At 40.3% G+C, this 24670-nt stretch overlaps 1 protein-coding gene across 1 annotated transcript in view; it reads left to right on the top strand.

Moving 5' to 3' along the window:
* Nucleotides 1-24670, top strand: part of LOC124149791 (sodium/hydrogen exchanger 10-like) — a 67787-nt gene that overhangs the window by 17223 nt on the left and 25894 nt on the right. Inside the window, exons 9-15 of the mRNA XM_046521568.2 lie at nt 2398-2479; nt 3537-3639; nt 4242-4320; nt 21861-22004; nt 22724-22821; nt 23497-23557; nt 24055-24312. Coding sequence (XP_046377524.2) covers nt 2398-2479; nt 3537-3639; nt 4242-4320; nt 21861-22004; nt 22724-22821; nt 23497-23557; nt 24055-24312 — 825 coding nt within the window. The remainder of the gene's footprint in view (nt 1-2397; nt 2480-3536; nt 3640-4241; nt 4321-21860; nt 22005-22723; nt 22822-23496; nt 23558-24054; nt 24313-24670) is intronic.

Raw genomic sequence — 24670 nt, 5'->3', positions numbered from 1 at the left:
TGGAGCAGATACCAGTCAGACACAAGATGGGTGGGGCGGATACCAGTCAGGCACAAGGTGGGTGGGACGGATACCAGTCAGACACAAGGTGGGTGGAGCAGATACCAGTCAGATGCAAGATGGGTGGAGCAGATACCAGTCAGGCACAAGGTGGGTGGAGCAGATACCAGTCAGGCACAAGGTGGGTGGAGCAGATACCAGTCAGGCACAAGATGGGTGGGGCGGATACCAGTCAGGCACAAGGTGGGTGGGACGGATACCAGTCAGACACAAGGTGGGTGGAGCAGATACCAGTCAGATGCAAGATGGGTGGAGCAGATACCAGTCAGGCACAAGGTGGGTGGAGCAGATACCAGTCAGACACAAGGTGGGTGGAGCAGATACCAGTCAGACACAAGGTGGGTGGAGCAGATACCAGTCAGACACAAGGTGGGTGGGACGGATACCAGTCAGGCACAAGGTGGGTGGAGCAGATACCAGTCAGGCACAAGATGGGTGGAGCAGATACCAGTCAGACACAAGGTGGGTGGAGCAGATACCAGTCAGACACAAGGTGGGTGGAGCAGATACCAGTCAGGCACAAGGTGGGTGGAGCAGATACCAGTCAGACACAAGGTGGGTGGAGCAGATATCACTCAGACACAAGGTGGGTGGGGCAGATATCACTCAGACACAAGGTGGGTGGGGCAGATACCAGTCAGGCACAAGATGGGTGGAGCAGATACCAGTCAGACACAAGGTGGGTGGAGCAGATACCACTCAGACACAAGGTGGGTGGGGCAGATACCAGTCAGGCACAAGGTGGGTGGGGCAGATACCACTCAGACACAAGGTGGGTGGGGCAGATATCACTCAGACACAAGGTGGGTGGGGCAGATACCAGTCAGGCACAAGATGGGTGGAGCAGATACCAGTCAGGCACAAGGTGGGTGGGGCAGATACCACTCAGACACAAGGTGGGTGGGGCAGATATCACTCAGACACAAGGTGGGTGGGGCAGATACCAGTCAGGCACAAGATGGGTGGAGCAGATACCAGTCAGACACAAGGTGGGTGGAGCAGATACCAGTCAGACACAAGATGGGTGGGGCGGATACCAGTCAGGCACAAGGTGGGTGGGACGGATACCAGTCAGACACAAGGTGGGTGGAGCAGATACCAGTCAGGCACAAGGTGGGTGGAGCAGATACCAGTCAGACACAAGGTGGGTGGAGCAGATACCAGTCAGATGCAAGATGGGTGGAGCAGATACCAGTCAGGCACAAGGTGGGTGGGACGGATACCAGTCAGACACAAGGTGGGTGGAGCAGATACCAGTCAGATGCAAGATGGGTGGAGCAGATACCAGTCAGACACAAGGTGGGTGGAGCAGCTACCAGTCAGACACAAGGTGGGTGGAGCAGATACCAGTCAGATGCAAGATGGGTGGAGCAGATACCAGTCAGACACAAGGTGGGTGGAGCAGCTACCAGTCAGACACAAGGTGGGTGGGGCAGATACCAGTCAGATGCAAGATGGGTGGAGCAGATACCAGTCAGACACAAGGTGGGTGGAGCAGCTACCAGTCAGACACAAGGTGGGTGGGGCAGATACCAGTCAGGCACAAGGTGGGTGGAGCAGATGCCAGTCAGACACAAGGTGGGTGGGGCAGATACCAGTCAGGCACAAGGTGGGTGGATACCAGTCAGACACAAGGTGGGTGGAGCAGATACCAGTCAGACACAAGATGGGTGGAGCAGATCAGGCAACATCTCATGTTTTACATTGATTTATTGCAAGGCAAGCTGAATCATGGTGTCAATATCGCCTAGAATGCTGCAGTTGATGCTGTGATTCGTTCATGCAGTCAGAGATATTTCAAGCATTGGCCATGGACAGTTTACCCAAATAAAACAAATAACACTGAATTTGTTTCCACTTTTGCATGGGCTCCCTATCATAGCTATCCAGCTGTGTAAATTTCAGGAGTGAGTGAGTGAGTTTGGTTTTACGCCGCTTTTAGCTATATTCCAGAAATATCACGGCGGGGGACACCAGAAATGGGCTTCACACATTGTACCCATGTCGGGAATCGAACCCGGGTCTTCGGCGTGACGAGCGAACGCTTTAACCACTAGGCTACCCGACCGCCCCCATTCTAGAGGAAGGTTAAGAGATTTATGACCTGTTCTTTTCTGCATTATGTTTTCAAAGTGTGTGGTTTCGGTAACTTTTACTTGCCAGAAGTATCATAGCCAGTCAGTCTCTAGATCTACACTGCCTGCTCCCTGAGTTACCATAGCGAAGTGGACATCCTGATTTACTGTTTCACTGAGAGATTAGTTTGTCGGTAATAACTGAGGTGATGCCATCCCGTATGTGATACTCCGGTCAGTGAGTATTGTGGTGGTGTTTCAGGTGCTGATCCATGTGGCTGGGGTTGTGTTTCTGACGCTGCTCATCAACGCTACGACCATCCACCCTCTCCTCCGCCTCCTGGGTAAGTGACATCTGTGATGAGGGGAGATACACTGCCTCAGTAAGCTGGGCCCAAAGGGTAATGGCCATGGAATCAGTGACAAGAAATTTGACTAGTAACAGAAGCACAAATTTGCCAATCTGGAGACCTGCGCCTCTCCTCTCTCTGACTTGATGCAGCCAATGTTGTGTTCAGCGTAAATAACGAGACAGTGTGTTGTCTAGAATTCCAAACAATATGCACTTGGCAGGCAAATTTGGATAACATCCTTAATTTGTTCATTATTATTTCTTTTTAAAGAGGGGGGCACGAGTGGCCCAGTCGTCTAAGGCGCCGCGATTCGCAGTGCAGAGTTGCGTCGCTTGGGCACGCCAGAAACCTATGGTTTTGGGTTCAAATCCCGGTTCGCCCCAATTATGTTTCTAGGTTTGTCAGCACCATACCCATGCTCGTGGGTTTCACCGAAGTGGTAAACGGCTTAGACCTGCATCACTTCGGGCTTTACTCCCACATTAAGCTGACATGCCGTGATATAACTGGAATAATGTTAAAAGTGGCATTAAACCCAACTCACTCACTCACTCTTTTTAAAGATCTTCCTTTCTTTAATTCAGATGTATTTGAAATGTATTCTCAGCATTCAATGCAGTAATCAACAACTAATCATGTAACAAATCTTATATTTTGGATAACATTTTCTTTGTAAAGTACAAATTCTCTGGGACTCGAACCCACGCTCTCAGAGTGAGGCGCCTACTTATCCCCAGCACACAAAGTCAGCAATCTAACCCACTCAGCCACCGAGATTTCCACAAAAATGAAAGTCTGACATCTGGTAGTCTTGATTACAAACTTTATGTACCCCTCTGACAAGTGTCAATTGGCCACGTTATCAGTGAAGTACAAGCCCCTACAAGAACATAACATGAATTGGGAAGGTATTTAGTTCCAGTTTGGGAATTCTGCTGCTGATTGCTGCAGATTTGTGCTGAATATCAGCCTCTGGGCAGGCCTAGAACATCCTGCACTCTTTCATATTGTTATGTTTTCAGACAAATAAATGTGTAAACTGTTGCAGGCATGAGTGACGTGTCGGCAGCCAAAAGGATGGCCATGGCGAGTGCTCTGCGCTTTATACAGGACCTCAGACAGAAGACACTGAACATGCTGAAAACTGACAGGTCTGTATACATAGACAACCTCAGTGCAATACTCCAATAGAGCGTCAGTCAATAGAGTATCAGCACTAGGGTCAAAGGACAGATAACTCTACATGTATGTGATGGTCTTGACACTACCATGTGTCAGTGCTCTGAACGAGTATTAATAGGTGGCACATCGCCGTGGTCTAGCGGATAGAGCGTCTTGATAGTCAGAGAGTAGAATTTGAGATGTTCGATTCCCATCGTATCAAAAGATGTTAAAATATGGCACTTGTTGTTACCCTGCCTGGCGTTAAGGGATAAAGCAAGGACTGGTCGGATCAGACTCGGTCTGCTGTCTCAGAGTAAAAGACCGTTCATTTACCGGAATTCGCTGAAGGGGTACGGTGTAATTTATTTCTTCGCTTAATAATGGAATCTTTTTATCCAAAATACCGAATCCACTAGGGGGGTGCGCATTATACTTGGGTGCTCACTATACTCAAGAAAATACGGTAAGTGAGATTTAAGAAAAAGGGAAAATGTATCATGACAAGCAATGCAGGTTTTGTGTGCATATTTAGAACAATTTGCAGGGAAGTGTAGCCTGCTGGCCTATGACTCGTGTGTTGTGTGTGTAGGTTTCTGGCGGACGCTGACTGGGAGATGGTGGAGAAGGCGTGTGAGATCGAGGACCCTTACAAAACAACAAGGGAGGAGGTAGGCACACGGCCCTCACAAACATTTCACTCTCGACTTCCTGCCATTATGGAGTTTGTCCATCTGCGTTTTAAGACATTAAAAACTTTCCACTTTTGGGTTCAAGGATTTTTTTGAAAAATATATTGTCATGATACAATTTGTGGGTAATGAAGTTGGTTTCAAAAGATGGTTATACAAGAAGAGATGGTTTTACATTTAGATTTTTTTTTCACTTACCCACACATAGATGCAAAATTGGTGATGCACTTTAAGTGATAAACACACATTGTTATTTAGCTGTGATATGTTTTTTTACATAAAACATGTTATTTTTCATGATATTCAGTTTTTCCCTGTGCAGTTTTCATGCCTAGAGAAACAGGTATGTTTGTCAGGAGGTTGCACGGAGGTGTGGGCACGATGCACATGAGCACCGGATGTACAGTCAGGGGGCACAAGTAGTCATCAGTTACTGTAGAATGTATGTATGTATGATGATGTAGGGTGCCATCATTAGCTGCACACTGCCACAGAGGTGACTACTAATGTCAAGATAAGCTGTGCATGTGACGGTCACTTGATCTTCGCCAAGTTGTCATCTGCAGGTTCATGTCTACTCTTTGCGGCTTTAGAAATCATGGATTGGAAAAGTTTAGTTTTTAGTGTGGATGTCCAAGAAATGGTTGTAAAAACTTCCAGAGAGATGAATAATAAGTCTGAATTGGCTTAGTCTTACATGGAAAACCGCTGACAGTATGATGAAAACCCATGGTTTTGTTGAAAATGCATTATGAAGGGGAAGAAGGAATCTGTTCATGGCAGAGACGATAGTGCACAATTTTCGCTTCATGAAAGAGAGCTGATAGAGATCTTTACAGGAAGTGATTAGGATGAAAGGGAATGTGACCAAATAGTATGGTTTGTACGAATGTAATGATACCTCTAGCAACTTAAAAAATACATGTTGTTGGGGGCGGAGGGAGGACAAACTGATGAAGACTTATGTCCCACGACTGTTTCTCCATCACTATGTTAATGCACATGCAAACCACACTGCTTTACGCTTGTAGGCCAGATATACATCAGATATGTCGATCTCTTTATGTATAATGTACACCTGCTGTACACCTGTAGGCCAGATATACATCAGATATGTCAATCTCTTTATGTATAATGTACACCTGCTGTACAACTGTAGGCCAGATATACATCAGATATGTCAATCTCTTTGTGTATAATGTACACGTGCTGTACACCTGTAGGCCAGATATACATCAGATATGTCGATCTCTTTATGTATAATGTACACCTGCTGTACAACTGTAGGCCAGATATACATCAGATATGTCGATCTCTTTATGTATAATGTACACCTGCTGTACAACTGTAGGCCAGATATACATCAGATATGTCGATCTCTTTATGTATAATGTACACCTGCTGTACAACTGTAGGCCAGATATACATCAGATATGTCAATCTCTTTATGTATAATGTACACCTGCTGTACAACTGTAGGCCAGATATACATCAGATATGTCAATCTCTTTATGTATAATGTACACCTGCTGTACAACTGTAGGCCAGATATACATCAGATATGTCAATCTCTTTATGTATAATGTACACCTGCTGTACAACTGTAGGCCTGATATACATCAGATATGTCGATCTCTTTATGTATAATGTACACCTGCTGTACAACTGTAGGCCAGATATACATCAGATATGTCGATCTCTTTATGTATAATGTACACCTGCTGTACAACTGTAGGCCAGATATACATCAGATATGTCAATCTCTTTATGTATAATGTACACCTGCTGTACACCTGTAGGCCAGATATACATCAGATATGTCGATCTCTTTATGTATAATGTACACCTGCTGTACACCTGTAGGCCAGATATACATCAGATATGTCAATCTCTTTATGTATAATGTACACCTGCTGTACAACTGTAGGCCAGATATACATCAGATATGTCAATCTCTTTATGTATAATGTACACCTGCTGTACAACTGTAGGCCAGATATACATCAGATATGTCGATCTCTTTATGTATAATGTACACCTGCTGTACAACTGTAGGCCAGATATACATCAGATATGTCAATCTCTTTATGTATAATGTACACCTGCTGTACAACTGTAGGCCAGATATACATCAGATATGTCAATCTCTTTATGTATAATGTACACCTGCTGTACAACTGTAGGCCAGATATACATCAGATATGTCAATCTCTTTATGTATAATGTACACGTGCTGTACAACTGTAGGCCAGATATACATCAGATATGTCAATCTCTTTATGTATTATGTACACCTGCTCTACAACTATAGGCCAGATATACATCAGATATGTCGATCTCTTTATGTATAATGTACACCTGCTGTACAACTATAGGCCAGATATACATCAGATATGTCAATCTCTTTATGTATAATGTACACCTGCTGTACAACTGTAGGCCAGATATACATCAGATATGTCGATCTCTTTATGTATAATGTACACTTGCTGTACAACTGTAGGCCTGATATACATCAGATATGTCAATCTCTTTATGTATAATGTACACCTGCTGTACAACTGTAGGCCAGATATACATCAGATATGTCAATCTCTTTATGTATAATGTACACCTGCTGTACAACTGTAGGCCAGATATACATCAGATATGTCAATCTCTTTATGTATAATGTACACCTGCTGTACAACTATAGGCCAGATATACATCAGATATGTCGATCTCTTTGTGTATAATGTACACCTGCTGTACACCTGTAGGCCAGATATACATCAGATATGTCAATCTCTTTATGTATAATGTACACCTGTTTTACAACTGTAGGCCTGATATACATCAGATATGTCGATCTCTTTATGTATAATGTACACCTGCTGTACACCTGTAGGCCAGATATACATCAGATATGTCAATCTCTTTATGTATAATGTACACCTGCTGTACACCTGTAGGCCAGATATACATCAGATATGTCAATCTCTTTATGTATAATGTACACCTGCTGTACACCTGTAGGCCAGATATACATCAGATATGTCAATCTCTTTATGTATAATGTACACCTGCTGTACAACTGTAGGCCAGATATACATCAGATATGTCGATCTCTTTATGTATAATGTACACCTGCTGTACGCTTGTAGGCCAGATATACATCAGATATGTCGATCTCTTTATGTATAATGTACACCTCCTGTACAACTGTAGGCCAGATATACATCAGATATGTCGATCTCTTTATGTATAATGTACACCTGCTGTACGCTTGTAGGCCAGATATACATCAGATATGTCGATCTCTTTATGTATAATGTACACCTGCTGTACAACTGTAGGCCAGATATACATCAGATATGTCAATCTCTTTATGTATAATGTACACCTCCTGTACAACTGTAGGCCAGATATACATCAGATATGTCGATCTCTTTATGTATAATGTACACCTCCTGTACAACTGTAGGCCAGATATACATCAGATATGTCGATCTCTTTATGTATAATGTACACCTGCTGTACAACTGTAGGCCAGATATACATCAGATATGTCAATCTCTTTATGTATAATGTACACCTGCTGTACAACTGTAGGCCAGATATACATCAGATATGTCAATCTCTTTATGTATAATGTACACCTGCTGTACAACTGTAGGCCAGATATACATCAGATATGTCGATCTCTTTATGTATAATGTACACGTGCTGTACAACTGTAGGCCAGATATACATCAGATATGTCAATCTCTTTATGTATTATGTACACCTGCTCTACAACTATAGGCCAGATATACATCAGATATGTCGATCTCTTTATGTATAATGTACACCTCCTGTACAACTATAGGCCAGATATACATCAGATATGTCAATCTCTTTATGTATAATGTACACCTGCTGTACAACTGTAGGCCAGATATACATCAGATATGTCGATCTCTTTATGTATAATGTACACCTGCTGTACAACTGTAGGCCTGATATACATCAGATATGTCAATCTCTTTATGTATAATGTACACCTGCTGTACAACTGTAGGCCAGATATACATCAGATATGTCAATCTCTTTATGTATAATGTACACCTGCTGTACAACTATAGGCCAGATATACATCAGATATGTCAATCTCTTTATGTATAATGTACACCTGCTGTACGAGCTGTAGGCCAGATATACATCAGATATGTCAATCTCTTTATGTATAATGTACACCTGTTTTACAACTGTAGGCCTGATATACATCAGATATGTCGATCTCTTTATGTATAATGTACACCTGCTGTACACCTGTAGGCCAGATATACATCAGATATGTCAATCTCTTTATGTATAATGTACACCTGCTGTACACCTGTAGGCCAGATATACATCAGATATGTCAATCTCTTTATGTATAATGTACACCTGCTGTACACCTGTAGGCCAGATATACATCAGATATGTCAATCTCTTTATGTATAATGTACACCTGCTGTACAACTGTAGGCCAGATATACATCAGATATGTCGATCTCTTTATGTATAATGTACACCTGCTGTACGCTTGTAGGCCAGATATACATCAGATATGTCGATCTCTTTATGTATAATGTACACCTGCTGTACAACTGTAGGCCAGATATACATCAGATATGTCGATCTCTTTATGTATAATGTACACCTGCTGTACGCTTGTAGGCCAGATATACATCAGATATGTCGATCTCTTTATGTATAATGTACACCTGCTGTACAACTGTAGGCCAGATATACATCAGATATGTCAATCTCTTTATGTATAATGTACACCTCCTGTACAACTGTAGGCCAGATATACATCAGATATGTCGATCTCTTTATGTATAATGTACACCTGCTGTACAACTGTAGGCCAGATATACATCAGATATGTCGATCTCTTTATGTATAATGTACACCTGCTGTACAACTGTAGGCCAGATATACATCAGATATGTCAATCTCTTTGTGTATAATGTACACGTGCTGTACACCTGTAGGCCAGATATACATCAGATATGTCAATCTCTTTATGTATAATGTACACCTGCTGTACAACTGTAGGCCAGATATACATCAGATATGTCGATCTCTTTATGTATAATGTACACCTGCTGTACAACTGTAGGCCAGATATACATCAGATATGTCGATCTCTTTATGTATAATGTACACCTGCTGTACAACTGTAGGCCAGATATACATCAGATATGTCAATCTCTTTATGTATAATGTACACCTGCTGTACAACTGTAGGCCAGATATACATCAGATATGTCAATCTCTTTATGTATAATGTACACCTGCTGTACAACTGTAGGCCAGATATACATCAGATATGTCGATCTCTTTATGTATAATGTACACCTGCTGTACAACTGTAGGCCAGATATACATCAGATATGTCAATCTCTTTATGTATAATGTACACCTGCTGTACACCTGTAGGCCAGATATACATCAGATATGTCGATCTCTTTATGTATAATGTACACCTGCTGTACACCTGTAGGCCAGATATACATCAGATATGTCAATCTCTTTATGTATAATGTACACCTGCTGTACAACTGTAGGCCAGATATACATCAGATATGTCAATCTCTTTATGTATAATGTACACCTGCTGTACAACTGTAGGCCAGATATACATCAGATATGTCGATCTCTTTATGTATAATGTACACCTGCTGTACAACTGTAGGCCAGATATACATCAGATATGTCAATCTCTTTATGTATAATGTACACCTGCTGTACAACTGTAGGCCAGATATACATCAGATATGTCAATCTCTTTATGTATAATGTACACCTGCTGTACAACTGTAGGCCAGATATACATCAGATATGTCAATCTCTTTATGTATAATGTACACGTGCTGTACAACTGTAGGCCAGATATACATCAGATATGTCAATCTCTTTATGTATTATGTACACCTGCTCTACAACTATAGGCCAGATATACATCAGATATGTCGATCTCTTTATGTATAATGTACACCTGCTGTACAACTATAGGCCAGATATACATCAGATATGTCAATCTCTTTATGTATAATGTACACCTGCTGTACAACTGTAGGCCAGATATACATCAGATATGTCGATCTCTTTATGTATAATGTACACCTGCTGTACAACTGTAGGCCTGATATACATCAGATATGTCAATCTCTTTATGTATAATGTACACCTGCTGTACAACTGTAGGCCAGATATACATCAGATATGTCGATCTCTTTATGTATAATGTACACCTGCTGTACAACTGTAAGCCAGATATACATCAGATATGTCAATCTCTTTATGTATAATGTACACCTGCTGTACAACTATAGGCCAGATATACATCAGATATGTCGATGTCTTTATGTATAATGTACACCTGCTGTACACCTGTAGGCCAGATATACATCAGATATGTCAATCTCTTTATGTATAATGTACACCTGTTTTACAACTGTAGGCCTGATATACATCAGATATGTCGATCTCTTTATGTATAATGTACACCTGCTGTACACCTGTAGGCCAGATATACATCAGATATGTCAATCTCTTTATGTATAATGTACACCTGCTGTACACCTGTAGGCCAGATATACATCAGATATGTCGATCTCTTTATGTATAATGTACACCTGCTGTACACCTGTAGGCCAGATATACATCAGATATGTCAATCTCTTTATGTATAATGTACACCTGCTGTACAACTGTAGGCCAGATATACATCAGATATGTCGATCTCTTTATGTATAATGTACACCTGCTGTACGCTTGTAGGCCAGATATACATCAGATATGTCGATCTCTTTATGTATAATGTACACCTGCTGTACAACTGTAGGCCAGATATACATCAGATATGTCGATCTCTTTATGTATAATGTACACCTGCTGTACGCTTGTAGGCCAGATATACATCAGATATGTCGATCTCTTTATGTATAATGTACACCTGCTGTACAACTGTAGGCCAGATATACATCAGATATGTCAATCTCTTTATGTATAATGTACACCTCCTGTACAACTGTAGGCCAGATATACATCAGATATGTCAATCTCTTTATGTATAATGTACACCTCCTGTACAACTGTAGGCCAGATATACATCAGATATGTCGATCTCTTTATGTATAATGTACACCTCCTGTACAACTGTAGGCCAGATATACATCAGATATGTCGATCTCTTTATGTATAATGTACGCCTCCAGTACAACTGTAGGCCAGATATACATCAGATATGTCAATCTCTTTATGTATAATGTACACCTGCTGTACAACTGTAGGCCAGATATACATCAGATATGTTGATCTCTTTATGTATAATGTACACCTGCTGTACAACTGTAGGCCAGATATACATCAGATATGTCGATCTCTTTATGTATAATGTACACCTCCTGTACAACTGTAGGCCAGATATACATCAGATATGTCGATCTCTTTATGTATAATGTACACCTCCTGTACAACTATAGGCCAGATATACATCAGATATGTCAATCTCTTTATGTATAATGTACACCTCCTGTACAACTGTAGGCCAGATATACATCAGATATGTCAATCTCTTTATGTATAATGTACACCTGCTGTACAACTGTAGGCCAGATATACATCAGATATGTCGATCTCTTTATGTATAATGTACACCTCCTGTACAACTGTAGGCCAGATATACATCAGATATGTCGATCTCTTTATGTATAATGTACACCTCCTGTACAACTGTAGGCCAGATATACATCAGATATGTCAATCCCTTTATGTATAATGTACACCTCCTGTACAACTGTAGGCCAGATATACATCAGATATGTCAATCTCTTTATGTATAATGTACACCTGCTGTACAACTGTAGGCCAGATATACATCAGATATGTCAATCTCTTTATGTATAATGTACACCTGCTGTACAACTGTAGGCCAGATATACATCAGATATGTCAATCTCTTTATGTATAATGTACACCTCCTGTACAACTGTAGGCCAGATATACATCAGATATGTTGATCTCTTTATGTATAATGTACACCTGCTGTACAACTGTAGGCCAGATATACATCAGATATGTCGATCTCTTTATGTATAATGTACACCTCCTGTACAACTGTAGGCCAGATATACATCAGATATGTCGATCTCTTTATGTATAATGTACACCTCCTGTACAACTATAGGCCAGATATACATCAGATATGTCAATCTCTTTATGTATAATGTACACCTCCTGTACAACTGTAGGCCAGATATACATCAGATATGTCAATCTCTTTATGTATAATGTACACCTGCTGTACAACTGTAGGCCAGATATACATCAGATATGTCAATCTCTTTATGTATAATGTACACCTCCTGTACAACTGTAGGCCAGATATACATCAGATATGTCAATCTCTTTATGTATTATGTACACCTGCTGTACAACTGTAGGCCAGATATACATCAGATATGTCAATCTCTTTATGTATAATGTACACCTGCTGTACAACTGTAGGCCAGATATACATCAGATATGTCAATCTCTTTATGTATAATGTACACCTCCTGTACAACTGTAGGCCTGATATACATCAGATATGTTGATCTCTTTATGTATAATGTACACCTGCTGTACAACTGTAGGCCAGATATACATCAGATATGTCAATCTCTTTATGTATAATGTACACCTGCTGTACAACTGTAGGCCAGATATACATCAGATATGTCAATCTCTTTATGTATAATGTACACCTGCTGTACAACTGTAGGCCAGATATACATCAGATATGTCAATCTCTTTATGTATAATGTACACCTCCTGTACAACTGTAGGCCTGATATACATCAGATATGTTGATCTCTTTATGTATAATGTACACCTGCTGTACAACTGTAGGCCAGATATACATCAGATATGTCAATCTCTTTATGTATAATGTACACCTGCTGTACAACTGTAGGCCAGATATACATCAGATATGTCAATCTCTTTATGTATTATGTACACCTGCTGTACAACTGTAGGCCAGATATACATCAGATATGTCAATCTCTTTATGCATAATGTACACCTGCTGTACAACTGTGGGCCAGATATACATCAGATATGTCGATCTCTTTATGTATAATGTACACCTGCTGTACATCTGTAGGCCAGATATACATCAGATATGTCGATCTCTTTATGTATAATGTACACGTGTACCTGAAATTTGTTTCCTAAACATTCATAAAAACCTAATCTAATTGTAATATCGGTTTGGTATCCTGGCAGTAATATGACATGCATGTGGAGATGAAATTGGTCTCTTTTTAGTCCGAACAACATATATTGATGGATAATTAGTAGGTATTCATGCCCTTTTGTCTTTGGGGCCAGTAGAGTTGCCTCCCTTAGGCATGCCAGAATCTTGTGATCAATATACAGGGTATACAAACATATACACTGACAGATCCAAAAATGGTGATATTTTTTACTGCAGAGGCTAAGGCTATACTATTAGCCTTGCAACTAATTGAATGTTCAAAAGAGTCCAGTTTTATTATTTTTTCTGATAGTTTATCCTGTTTATAAGCAATCAACAACCGTAAAACTGACCATCCCATTTTAGTTGAAATTTTGAAATGTCACTTGAATTTGTCCGTGGCAAAAAATGACATAGTCTTTTGTTGGCTCCCCAGTCATGTTGACATCAATGGAAATACTAAAGCAGATTCTGCAGCTAAAGCTGCTCTTGGGAAATCGTTCTCGATGGGTACTTTCCCATACACTGACCTAAAACCTGCTATTTGCCAATATGTTGGAAATATGTGGCAGCAAAACTGGAATAAATAAGTATTGAATGAGCTTCATGCAATACAACCCTTGATTGGAAATCATGAAACCGACTGGATTAAGTCATCAAGATGAAGTTGTTATCCGACGATGTCATATTGGACACAGTCATTTGACTCATTCTTTTTTATTGAAGGGATCCCCCTCAATGTGTTCCTTGCCATAGTCCTTTGACTATCAAGCACCTTTTGTTGGAATGTGTGGATTTTGCACTTATTCGGCAACGCTTTTATACTGTTCAAACTATTTCTGAACTTTTCAATACCATTTCTAACCACTTAGTTTTAGCCTATTTGAAAGAAATTAAACTGTATGAAAAGATGTAGATTTTAAATTTTGAATGTCAGTTTTTACTATTTACTGTGATAAGGGACTAAAGTTTTACTGATCTTTGTCATCATTTTATATAATGTTGTCTAAAGGAAATTTTGTTTTTCTAGCCGTGAATAGCTGGAATATTGCTGATGCGGCTTAAAGCAACACTTACTCACTCACTCACTCACTCACTCACTCACTCGCTTGTACTTATTCCTACACATTGTACATATTCCTACACATTGCACTTATTCCTACAAATTGTGCATAATATACTTATTCCTAAGCATTGTACTTATTCCTACACATTATACTTATTCCTACACATTGTACTTATTAATACATTTTGTGCACATTTGTACACATTGTACTTAGTCCGACATACCCGTGAACATCCGAGTTAGAATAGGTCTTCAGCAACCCATGCTTGCGAAGGTGACAATGCTTGTCATAATAGGCGACTAACGGGATGGGGTGGTCAGGCTCGCTGACTTGGATGATGCATGTCATCATATCCCAATTGCATGGATCGATGCTCGTGATGTCAATCACTGGATTGTCTGATCCAGAATTGATTATTAACAGACCACCGACATGTAGCTGGAATATTGCTAAGTGCGGCATTAAACAACAAACAAACAAACTTATTTCTACACATTGCACTTATTCCTACACATTTCACTTATTCCTACACATTGCACTTATTACTACATATTGTTCTTATTCCTACATATTGTACGTATTCCTACACATGGCACTTATTTCTACATATTGTGCTTATTCCTACATATTGTCCTTATTCCTACGGGGGGCATGGGTGGCCCAGTCGTCTAAGGCGCCACGATTCGCTATGCAGAGTTGCATCCCTTGGGCACGCCAGAAACCTATGATTGTGGGTTTGAATCCCGGTTCGCCCCGATTATGTTTCTAGGTTTGTCAGCACCATACCCGTGCTCATGGGTTTCACCGAAGTGGTAAACGTCTGAGACCTGCATCACTTCAGGCTTTCCTCCCATATTAAGCTGACATGCCGTGATATAACTTGAAAACTGTTAAAATCGGCGTAAAACCCAACTCACTCACTCACTCACTCACTCACTCACTCACTTATTCCTACACATGGCACTTATTACTACATATTGTACTTATTACTACACATTGTGATCGCTTCAATGGTCTAGTGGATAGAGCATCTGCCTGGAGAGTGAAAGGTCTGGGTTCCATTCCCGTCCGCGTCATACCAAAAGACGTCTATAGATGTTTCTTGTTGTTACCCTGTCTGGCGCTCGGTATTAAGGGGCTAAAACAAGGACTGGTTGGCTCGGAGTCAGTATACTGTGTCTGAGTGGGGTATTCATGTTAAACTGCGGCATGGTATCTCAGTGTACTAGCACATGTCTGGAGTGGTACGAGCAGCCTGCAATAATCCTGAACACGACATTCAACCCTGTTTTACCTCACCTCACCTCAACACATTGTACACTTTATACTTATTATTACACATCAGAAATCATTTCAGATTACACCTCAATATTAAATATCATTATTTTGCTTACTGTTATAAACATGGCAAGTGCTTTCACCAGCATGGCTTGTAGGGGTGTCTCGATAAATTGAAATATGGATATATTGCTATTGGTAAGCACTTAAAATCAATAAATCGATTGTTAAATCAGTTTCCGATCAATAGTATCGATTTCAGTTAGGAATATTGATAGTTTTGATTGTATTTACCATATCAATAAAGTATATGCAATGCTGTTCAAATTTGTTTTTCTGTTGGTCATAAGTGGTAGTATTTTTACACATCGTAATGTGGAACTTTCTTTTTCTTAAATTATTAGAGTAAAGAAAAAACAATTGCAAATAAGTTATATCTCAAACTTTTTATTTATTGTTATGGTTATCACACTCAAAGGAAACTTCAGTAATAGTTTCTTTCAATATCAATAGTTACGTAGTAGTGCTTTCCAGACCAATAGTCACCACTAATGGCTTGCTTGGCACAGGCAGAGGACATGCTTAGCGTGCAGACACGACCACTTAGGTTAGCACAGGTTTCATTTTACTCCCGACCTGAAAGGGTGGGGTTATATAGTTTTATCATCCAAAACTGGCTCCCACAGGAGATATCGCTTGTGTGAGATCAAGCGATATCTACACTGTAGATATCGCTGCAATGACATTGCATTACAATGCTTTACAGACCATTGTGACGTCATTGGTTACCATGACGTCACAATCAAATGACATCACTAATGGCTCTACTACTAAAGCTGTTAGCAGTACTTTTTACACTATAGACACTGCTTATTACTGTCTACAAACTGAAAAAGTTGGAAGAATGATGTTGGATGATAAATAAAATCTCACCCTCATGTCTATTGATATCAAATATATCAACACTCGTTGATTAAGGTTGGAAAAATCCTCGGCAAGCCTCGGAGTTTTCCCACTATCAAATATATCAACACGAGTTGATAAAAGTGATTTTTATCAACTCGTGTTGATATATTTGATATCAAAAGACACTCGGGTGAGATTCTCCATATACCAAGGAATTCCTTCCATCCATCCATCCATCCATCCATCCATCCATCCATTCTTCCGATGACATTTTATTGTGGGACCTAACTTGAAAACTACTGCATAGATTTTTTTCAAACTTGGTGAACGCTGAGAGGTGCAGTGCGAAGATTTCAATATTTGGATTTTCAAAAAGAAATACAGCTATTTTTCATTTTGGTGCTCAGAATGTTTTTACTTAAACATTTTTGTGACCTATAACTTGAAAACTACTTCATGGATTCCTTTCAAATTTAGAGAACATTTTCTTTACTAATCGGAGAATAGGATAAGTGCAGTGCAAAGTTTGATTTTGATATGTGTATATTCTGTGAAAATATTGCTTTTTTCATGTTTTGAAAAAAAGGGGTACTTTTTGCCTTGTTCAATTTATTTTCTGCTTTGCTCAAGAAATTAAACTGTCTAATAATTTTAAGTACAGGTTCAATTTTTCGTGCTTCAAAATAATATCATGTTTTCTCTTGTTATGTGTATTTTGTTTTGACTTGATGCATGTGTTAAGCTTGATAGACACTTCTCACATTGTCTTTGCCTCCTGCATCTTGGCACTCTGGGCAAGAGAGTCCATGAAACAAACATGGCCTCGGCTGTGTACCATGCTGCTATGGACCATCACTCATAGGACAGCATGTTGTTGCCTGTTCACCGCTATACAGCTTTGCAATTCAAACATTACATATTGCAAATTTTTTGTGTTCTTGTATATTGGGTACAAAAATATAGGACAAGTTTTGTTATTTATTGTATCATTTAACCTAAAATCTACACTGAAAGTCATTCACAAATGACAAACAAACTGCAGTGGGAAGGTTTTGACTTGGTTAACGGTGATGTAATAAAACAGTTTGATTTGAAGTAACTGGCATACATCTTGTGTCATTCAAACCAAAGTATCATAATTTCTGAACATGAGATATTTGCAATATCCAGATTTCTAAGTGGATGAGAGGCTTGTCACATGACCGTGAAATTGACTTTCATAAGCGAAGAAATGACATATTTTGAAGTTTTTTACGAAACTGTATTCTAAAAATGACGTGGGGCGGTCGGGTAGCCTAGTGGTTAAAGCGTTCGCTCGTCACGCCGAAGACCCGGGTTCGAATCCCGACATGGGTACAATGTGTGAAGCCCATTTCTGGTGACCCCCGCCGTGATATTGCTGGAATATTGCTAAAAGCGGCGTAAAACCATACTCACTCACTCTAAAAATGACGTAAATACTGACAGCCCTGGGTTATCCCTTTCTTGTGATCACCTAGACTCTTTTCATCTCAGAGTTGTTTTCAGGGTTTATGCTTACCTTGGTGTAGCAGACATTTTCAGACCACGGGGGATGTCACAGACACAGTATTCAACATAGCCAGAATATCAGGTGGTGTCAGACAATCTTGCAATTCTTGAAAGGCTGTTTCCTGAAGAGGTCCTCATATCCACTGAACTCTGTTTATTTTGTCTTTCTGTGATCTTGATTTCTTTGAATTTGTCTTTGGCATCAATTTCAAAAGAGGTCAAGCAATTTTGAAGAAGTCTTTTTACAAATTTTCTACAATATCTGGCAAATCGTAAAAACTTTCTCACTTCCTCTTGATTTATTGATGTGGGACAATTTTGGATCTTTTCTATTTTCTCTTAGTCTGCCTCAATTCCATTTTCCAACATTCCAAGCATTCCAGATGTTCCCCATAAGTCTTGGAGAAAATAATCAAATCTTCAATGTGGACAAGGCAGATTTCCATATGTAATCCTGAGGGGCAGTTTTCCATTAAGCGCTGGTAAGTTGCAGGGGCATTGCAAAGTCCAAATGGCATCAAATTAATCTCGTAGAAGCCGAGTGGTCCAACGGTAAATGCCGTTCTTTCTTTGTGTTTCTCTGGTATCTCTAACTGATGGTATCCAGACTTCATATCAAGAACAGAGAAGTATTTCATGCCGCCCAACAGTCTGACACTTATTCCACCAGGGGCGGTATTTTGGCTGGCGATAATCCACGCATACTCTCAAATCTCCACTGTGTTTGTGTACTAAGATGACATTTGATGCCCAAGGACTATGTGAGGGTCTTATCACTCCAGCAGTTGCTGAAGGTGACTGTAGACTGATCATCATGCATCGCTGGAGGCTGCTTGAATGGGATATCATTGACGACGTTGATGCGGTCTGATGTTGTACTGCAGTACTGTGGCCGAAATCATCATCCCCTTTGGAAAACTTAGAGATGATGTTCAGTCCTGACTCCAGTTCCTTTTCAGAATGACCTTCTTCAACGTCCACTTGTTCTAGAACCTTCTGTCCTCTTCCGACTCAGGAGGATGCTGCTCTGTGGCACTCTTTGCAGTGGCTCGTGCTGGGAGAGGGAACACCAGTTTCCACAATCACTTTCTTTCCAGTTGGAGGGAGTTTGGGTATATTCTTGTCTGATGGCAATATTCGTGGTCAATGGATTCTGTAGTTGGTTTCTGTGACTGCTGTAGCAGGGCTTGGAGTCATCCCACAGATGACATCCTTACCTTGTCAGGTTGCTGAAGGGGTTAACCTCTTTGGTTATTATGGACAAGGTGTCCAACCTCGGATCAGAAGGTCCGTGGTTCAAATCCCATCACGGGACTTGGAAATTTTATGGCCGCTACATTAGCACCAACGTGAGGCTGAGCACGTTCATATCAAATTTGAGCAAAATAAGTCTCCATACCCTTCTATCCAGCCCCGGGACGTGCCTTCTGTTGACGAGGGAGTATTTACTGTGAAACAATGATACTAAAATGGAATAACCTGACTACCCTTAAAACAAAAATGAACTGACCCTATAATCTGACTAAGATAGACAGACAACTGATTATAACCCTTGTTGTAAACAAGCAGTTGTCTGTTAAACAAGCACATGTACCTATATACAATGCCATAATAAAACTAAGTGGTACAAACATATAAATGGTTGAATATTTCCCTGTTACGTTGATGTGCTTAATGTCTGGTGCAAACTCGGACATTCATGTATGAGGAGGCTTAGTCGGGACAGTTGGTCCGGCTGTGTGAGGTCACATCAAGCTGTCACGCCCGGGATACAGCTATAATACCATTCAAAGCAGATTTAAACCAAACCCCCTCCCTCACTGAGAGTCAAGGGGTCCGAGCCCTAATGTTAACAGCTCAGTGATACACAGTGTCCCTAGATTCACATGGTATAAGGGTCCTCCAGCACCCCCCTAACTGACAGGGAAAATGTCCCTTCTCCTTGTACATCTGTACTATAGTGACAGATATAGGGATTACCTAAATCAAGATGAATAGTCCATTAAAATATAGTTATATACTTTTCGATGACGTGTTGGGTAAATACGTTCCAAAATGTTCGTTTTTCTTATATTAAGGTTGTGGGTCATGTTCAAACGAGATATACAAGAATTTCACTCCTCCATTGGATTTTTTTTGGCGGCCCCATATCTGAAAATATTTGGAATGTCATTGCGTACCACTGTGCCAAGTTTCATATTTTTATCACAAAATGCACATTTTCATGAAACGACTGTACTGTTGGTTGTGATGCACTGGTAGTTCAAGTCTTCAGTCCAGCTAACTCAGACAATGTGAAAGTCACTTGTCTCTCATGATCTGTTCATGCTGACATTCCATCTCTTCACTGCCTCGTGTATATATCTAAACACAACCTTTACATTCACATACATAAGTCATCAACAGATCTGCCAGTAACCTAGTCAACACAAAATCAACTTCTCAGGGAATTTATGGTTAAATTAATAAATATGACTGCTTATTGTCATATACTACTAACAAAAGGTTAAGAATCGCACAATTCTTCCATATTACTTTTAGGGATTGGTATTGGAGGTTTAAAGTGTATCACAATATTTTGTGATGCACAAGGCTGTATTGTGATACGTATCACGAGATATTGTAGAATTCTAAATTTTTAATTCAGAAGCAATCTGATACATTGAGGTATGAATTGAAGTTCATAAATGGAACAAAACAAAATGCTGGTACAACATAATGTTTACGCAGTCAATAAATATGCAGCCCCATATTTTTTATCTGGCATGAAACTTCTGCAATGCTCCGAGTACCAAGTATTGTTTGTTCCATTCAACTGTGAGACGAAGACATACCTCAAGATGACATTCAATGTTCAGGATGAGCACCTCACTCACACTATTTTCTATGCTGACTCAAACAAGTGTTACTGATGCCACATCACTGAAATTTGAAATATATGTCGTCTGCCTGCTGAATCTTACACTGAAATTCATTTTCATCAGGGTTTTCTGTAAAATATTTATACGTGATAGAATAATGGCCCCATTTTACTGCCAGTCATTGTAAGATGGAAAGTAGTTTGTATCTGTCGACAATTTAACTCATTTCATCTTTTGAATAATTAGCATTTTCTCTCAGCTGTTTTGGAAGATGTATTACATTTCCTCCAATGTTTTTTACAATTCTGAATATGTCATGTTCTGTTGAGTTAAATATAGAAATATGCCATTATGCTTAGGCTTTACACATTTACTTATAGACATTTTGCAGTGAGAGGTATTTTCTTTGGTTAAAATGTTTCTCAAAGTGGAACTGTTATTGAGAATGTTAATGAAATTGATTGTTGTCTGAAAATCCTTTACTTGTCTTTAGGAAAAATGATGCCACTTTATAGTGAAACAAGTTTGACCAGTTTCTGTTTGCAGGAACTTGGACCACAGAGGGCCTGATTCCTGTCATGGCTGTTTGGGCAAGTGTTATGAGAGTTATCTCCCCTGTTGCAGGCTGACCTTGACGAGTCCCTGCTGGAGATCCGCCCCAACTCGGTGTGTCCGGAGTGTGAGTGCTCCCTGCCCAGTCAACCCACACAGAAGGAGCTTCGTGACATGACCAACGAGGCAATACTCAGAATGTTAAAAGCAGAAAAGGTTAGCTAACAATACCTGTCCTATTCTCATGGTGTTCTCTCTGTAACTTGGCTGTTTGTGTTACATTCTACCCAGATAGGGAGGGGTATTGCTCATAATATCAGCCTCTGGTTTGTTTGGCCAAGACTCAATTATTTACAGGCTGCTGTGATATAGCTGGAATATTGCTGAGTGTGGCATACAACTAGCAACAATTAACAAGCATGAGGAGAGTCACTTGGGGAGGCGAAAGAGATTATCAAATGGTCAGTTCTTCTGCCCAGTGTTTCTTCCCTTCAAGCACGGATCCAATGGTCACAGGTTGTCCCAGATAGGATTTGTTGTTTGTCAGATCCATTCCTGTACCAAAACCCTAATACAAAAGTAAACTTCCCCAAAACCCGGTGAAGGTTAACTGTCAACATTTGAACCTCCACCCAAACGATTTGAGAATTTTTAAAAATCCTTGATCCGACTATTTTAAGGGTTCCACCAAAGTGGTTGTTTGTCCATTCCCGTACCTAACCCAAATACAAAAGTAAACATCCCAAAAAAACCAATGAAGGTTAACTGTCAGCATTTGAACCCCAGCCCAAAGGATTTGAGAATACTGCAGGAATTTTTTTTAAATCCTGGATCCAACTATCTGATCCAACACAGCAAACACATACTGGTAGTTCTCAAGAGATAGGACCGGCCCTTGATTTTGACTCCTGTCTGTGTGTCTGTCTGTTCCCCAGCTGAGCTACTGGAGGCAGTTTGAGCAGGGCATGCTGTCTCGGGAGGCGGTGCAGAAGTTGCAGGAGTGTGCGGAGTGTGCCGCCGATGGGAAGGGGATGTAGGTGGCACCATCATTTGCTTACCGTTTAGTTTGAACTGCCGTGGTCAAGTGCCAATAGTGTCTGGTTGGAGAGCAGCAGGTCGGTTGTCCTATCACCAGCCCGTCATACCAACAGACGTTAAAAGATGGTACTTGTTCTTACCCTGCCTGGTGCTTGGCTTTAAGGAGCTAAAACAAGGACTGGTCAGCTCAGAGTCAGTATACTGTGTCAGAGTGGTGTATTCATGTTAAACTGTGGCATGGTGTCTCAGTGGTTATAAAACCGGCATTAGTCTGGAGTAGTAGTCTTTCAAAAGGTTAGGCTAAATTGTGTAAAATCACTTGAAACCTGGATATTCTTGTATGTGACCCGACCTATGTCATTTGAATATGCATTATTTGAAGTTCCTGCTTTTGATTTCATGGATCACATGTCAAGCAGTTGAAATTCAGTTAGCAAATGATATTATTCATTGAACTGCTGTCATCCCCTACGATATCAAGGAATTCTAAGTCTACAGTCTGGGAGCTATCATTTGCTGATTAGTTTTTTAATTAAAGTTCAAAGGCAGGGCCAGTCACATTACTTTCATGATGCATTTCAGGCCAAGGGTCGACACTCACATTAATTGTTAATCTGTTAATTAAGATGAATTTTATGTATTGTGTGACGTACACCATGTTATGTTTCAGGTTCATTGACGTGGATGAGGTGAAGAAGTCGTGGGAAGTACCGTCCCTTCTCATCCGAGTTGTACGTACCGCTGTCAGCTGGTTCATGTCCGGTTGTGTATTGTTACAGTTTGATCCCGGCAATGCTTGTCGTAAGAGGCGACTAAAGGGACCGGGTGGGATGCATGTCATCGTATCCCAATTGCGTAGATTGATGTTCTACTGGATTGTCTGGTCCAGACTCCAGATTATATCCAGACAGGCCTCATTTACTGGAATATTGCTGAGTACAGCGTTAAACAACAAACAAACAAACAAACAGTGTGATCCCATCCCAGTCAAGCACTATTTCACAAATTTCTTCAGATACCTACACAGTTATAACAATTTTTTTTTTTTAAATCTTAAAAGATCTTATGTTTACACTCATCCGGTGGAATATGTAAAAAGAATTATTTGCTTTTGGCATAAGGCATCATATTTCAATTAACAAATGTAGAGGAAATGGGTTTTTTTATAATAGCTTGTTTCAAGTATTCTTCATTTCATAAAATACTGAATGCTGTAATACCTTGTCAGAAACGTAAACTGAAGGAGGTGATCCGCAAGCGCCCAGTAAACATCCGAGGCGACGTTCCCCACACGCAGGTGCTCCACCAGATTACCACACACTGGGTGTTCAACGTAGTCATCTACGTCCTCATCGGCTTCGACACCATCAGCTCCACGCTTGCCATCGTGGCTGAATACGTCCTCATCTTCGCAGATTACAAGATTATTCTACAGCTTCTTAATGTATTCTTGGTCCTTGTGTACATTACTGAGGTCATATTGAAGGTGAGTGCTTGTGTCAGACTGGGAAGTATGGCAGGCAGTGATGTGAGGTCTATTACCATGACGGAGAGCTTGCAGGAAGTGATGTTAAGGTCAATATTTGTATCTGTAATATTGCAGGAAGTGATGTTAAGGCCCATATCTGTATCTGAAATATTGCAGGAAGTGATGTTAAGGTCAATATTTGTATCTGAAATATTGCAGGAAGTGATGGTACTGCCCAATGCTGTATCTAAAATATTGCAGGAAGTGATGTGAAGGCCAAATGCTGTATCTAATATATTACAGGAAGTGATTTTAAGGCCTAATTCTGTGTCTGAAATATTGCAGGAAGTGATGTGAAGGCCTAATGCTGTGTCCA

This window comes from Haliotis rufescens, unplaced genomic scaffold (genome assembly GCF_023055435.1).
Source record: "Haliotis rufescens isolate VD_foot unplaced genomic scaffold, xgHalRufe1.0.p SCAF_6, whole genome shotgun sequence".
Taxonomy (NCBI): Eukaryota; Metazoa; Mollusca; class Gastropoda; order Lepetellida; family Haliotidae; genus Haliotis; species Haliotis rufescens.
This window is presented reverse-complemented; position numbering and strand designations above follow the sequence as displayed.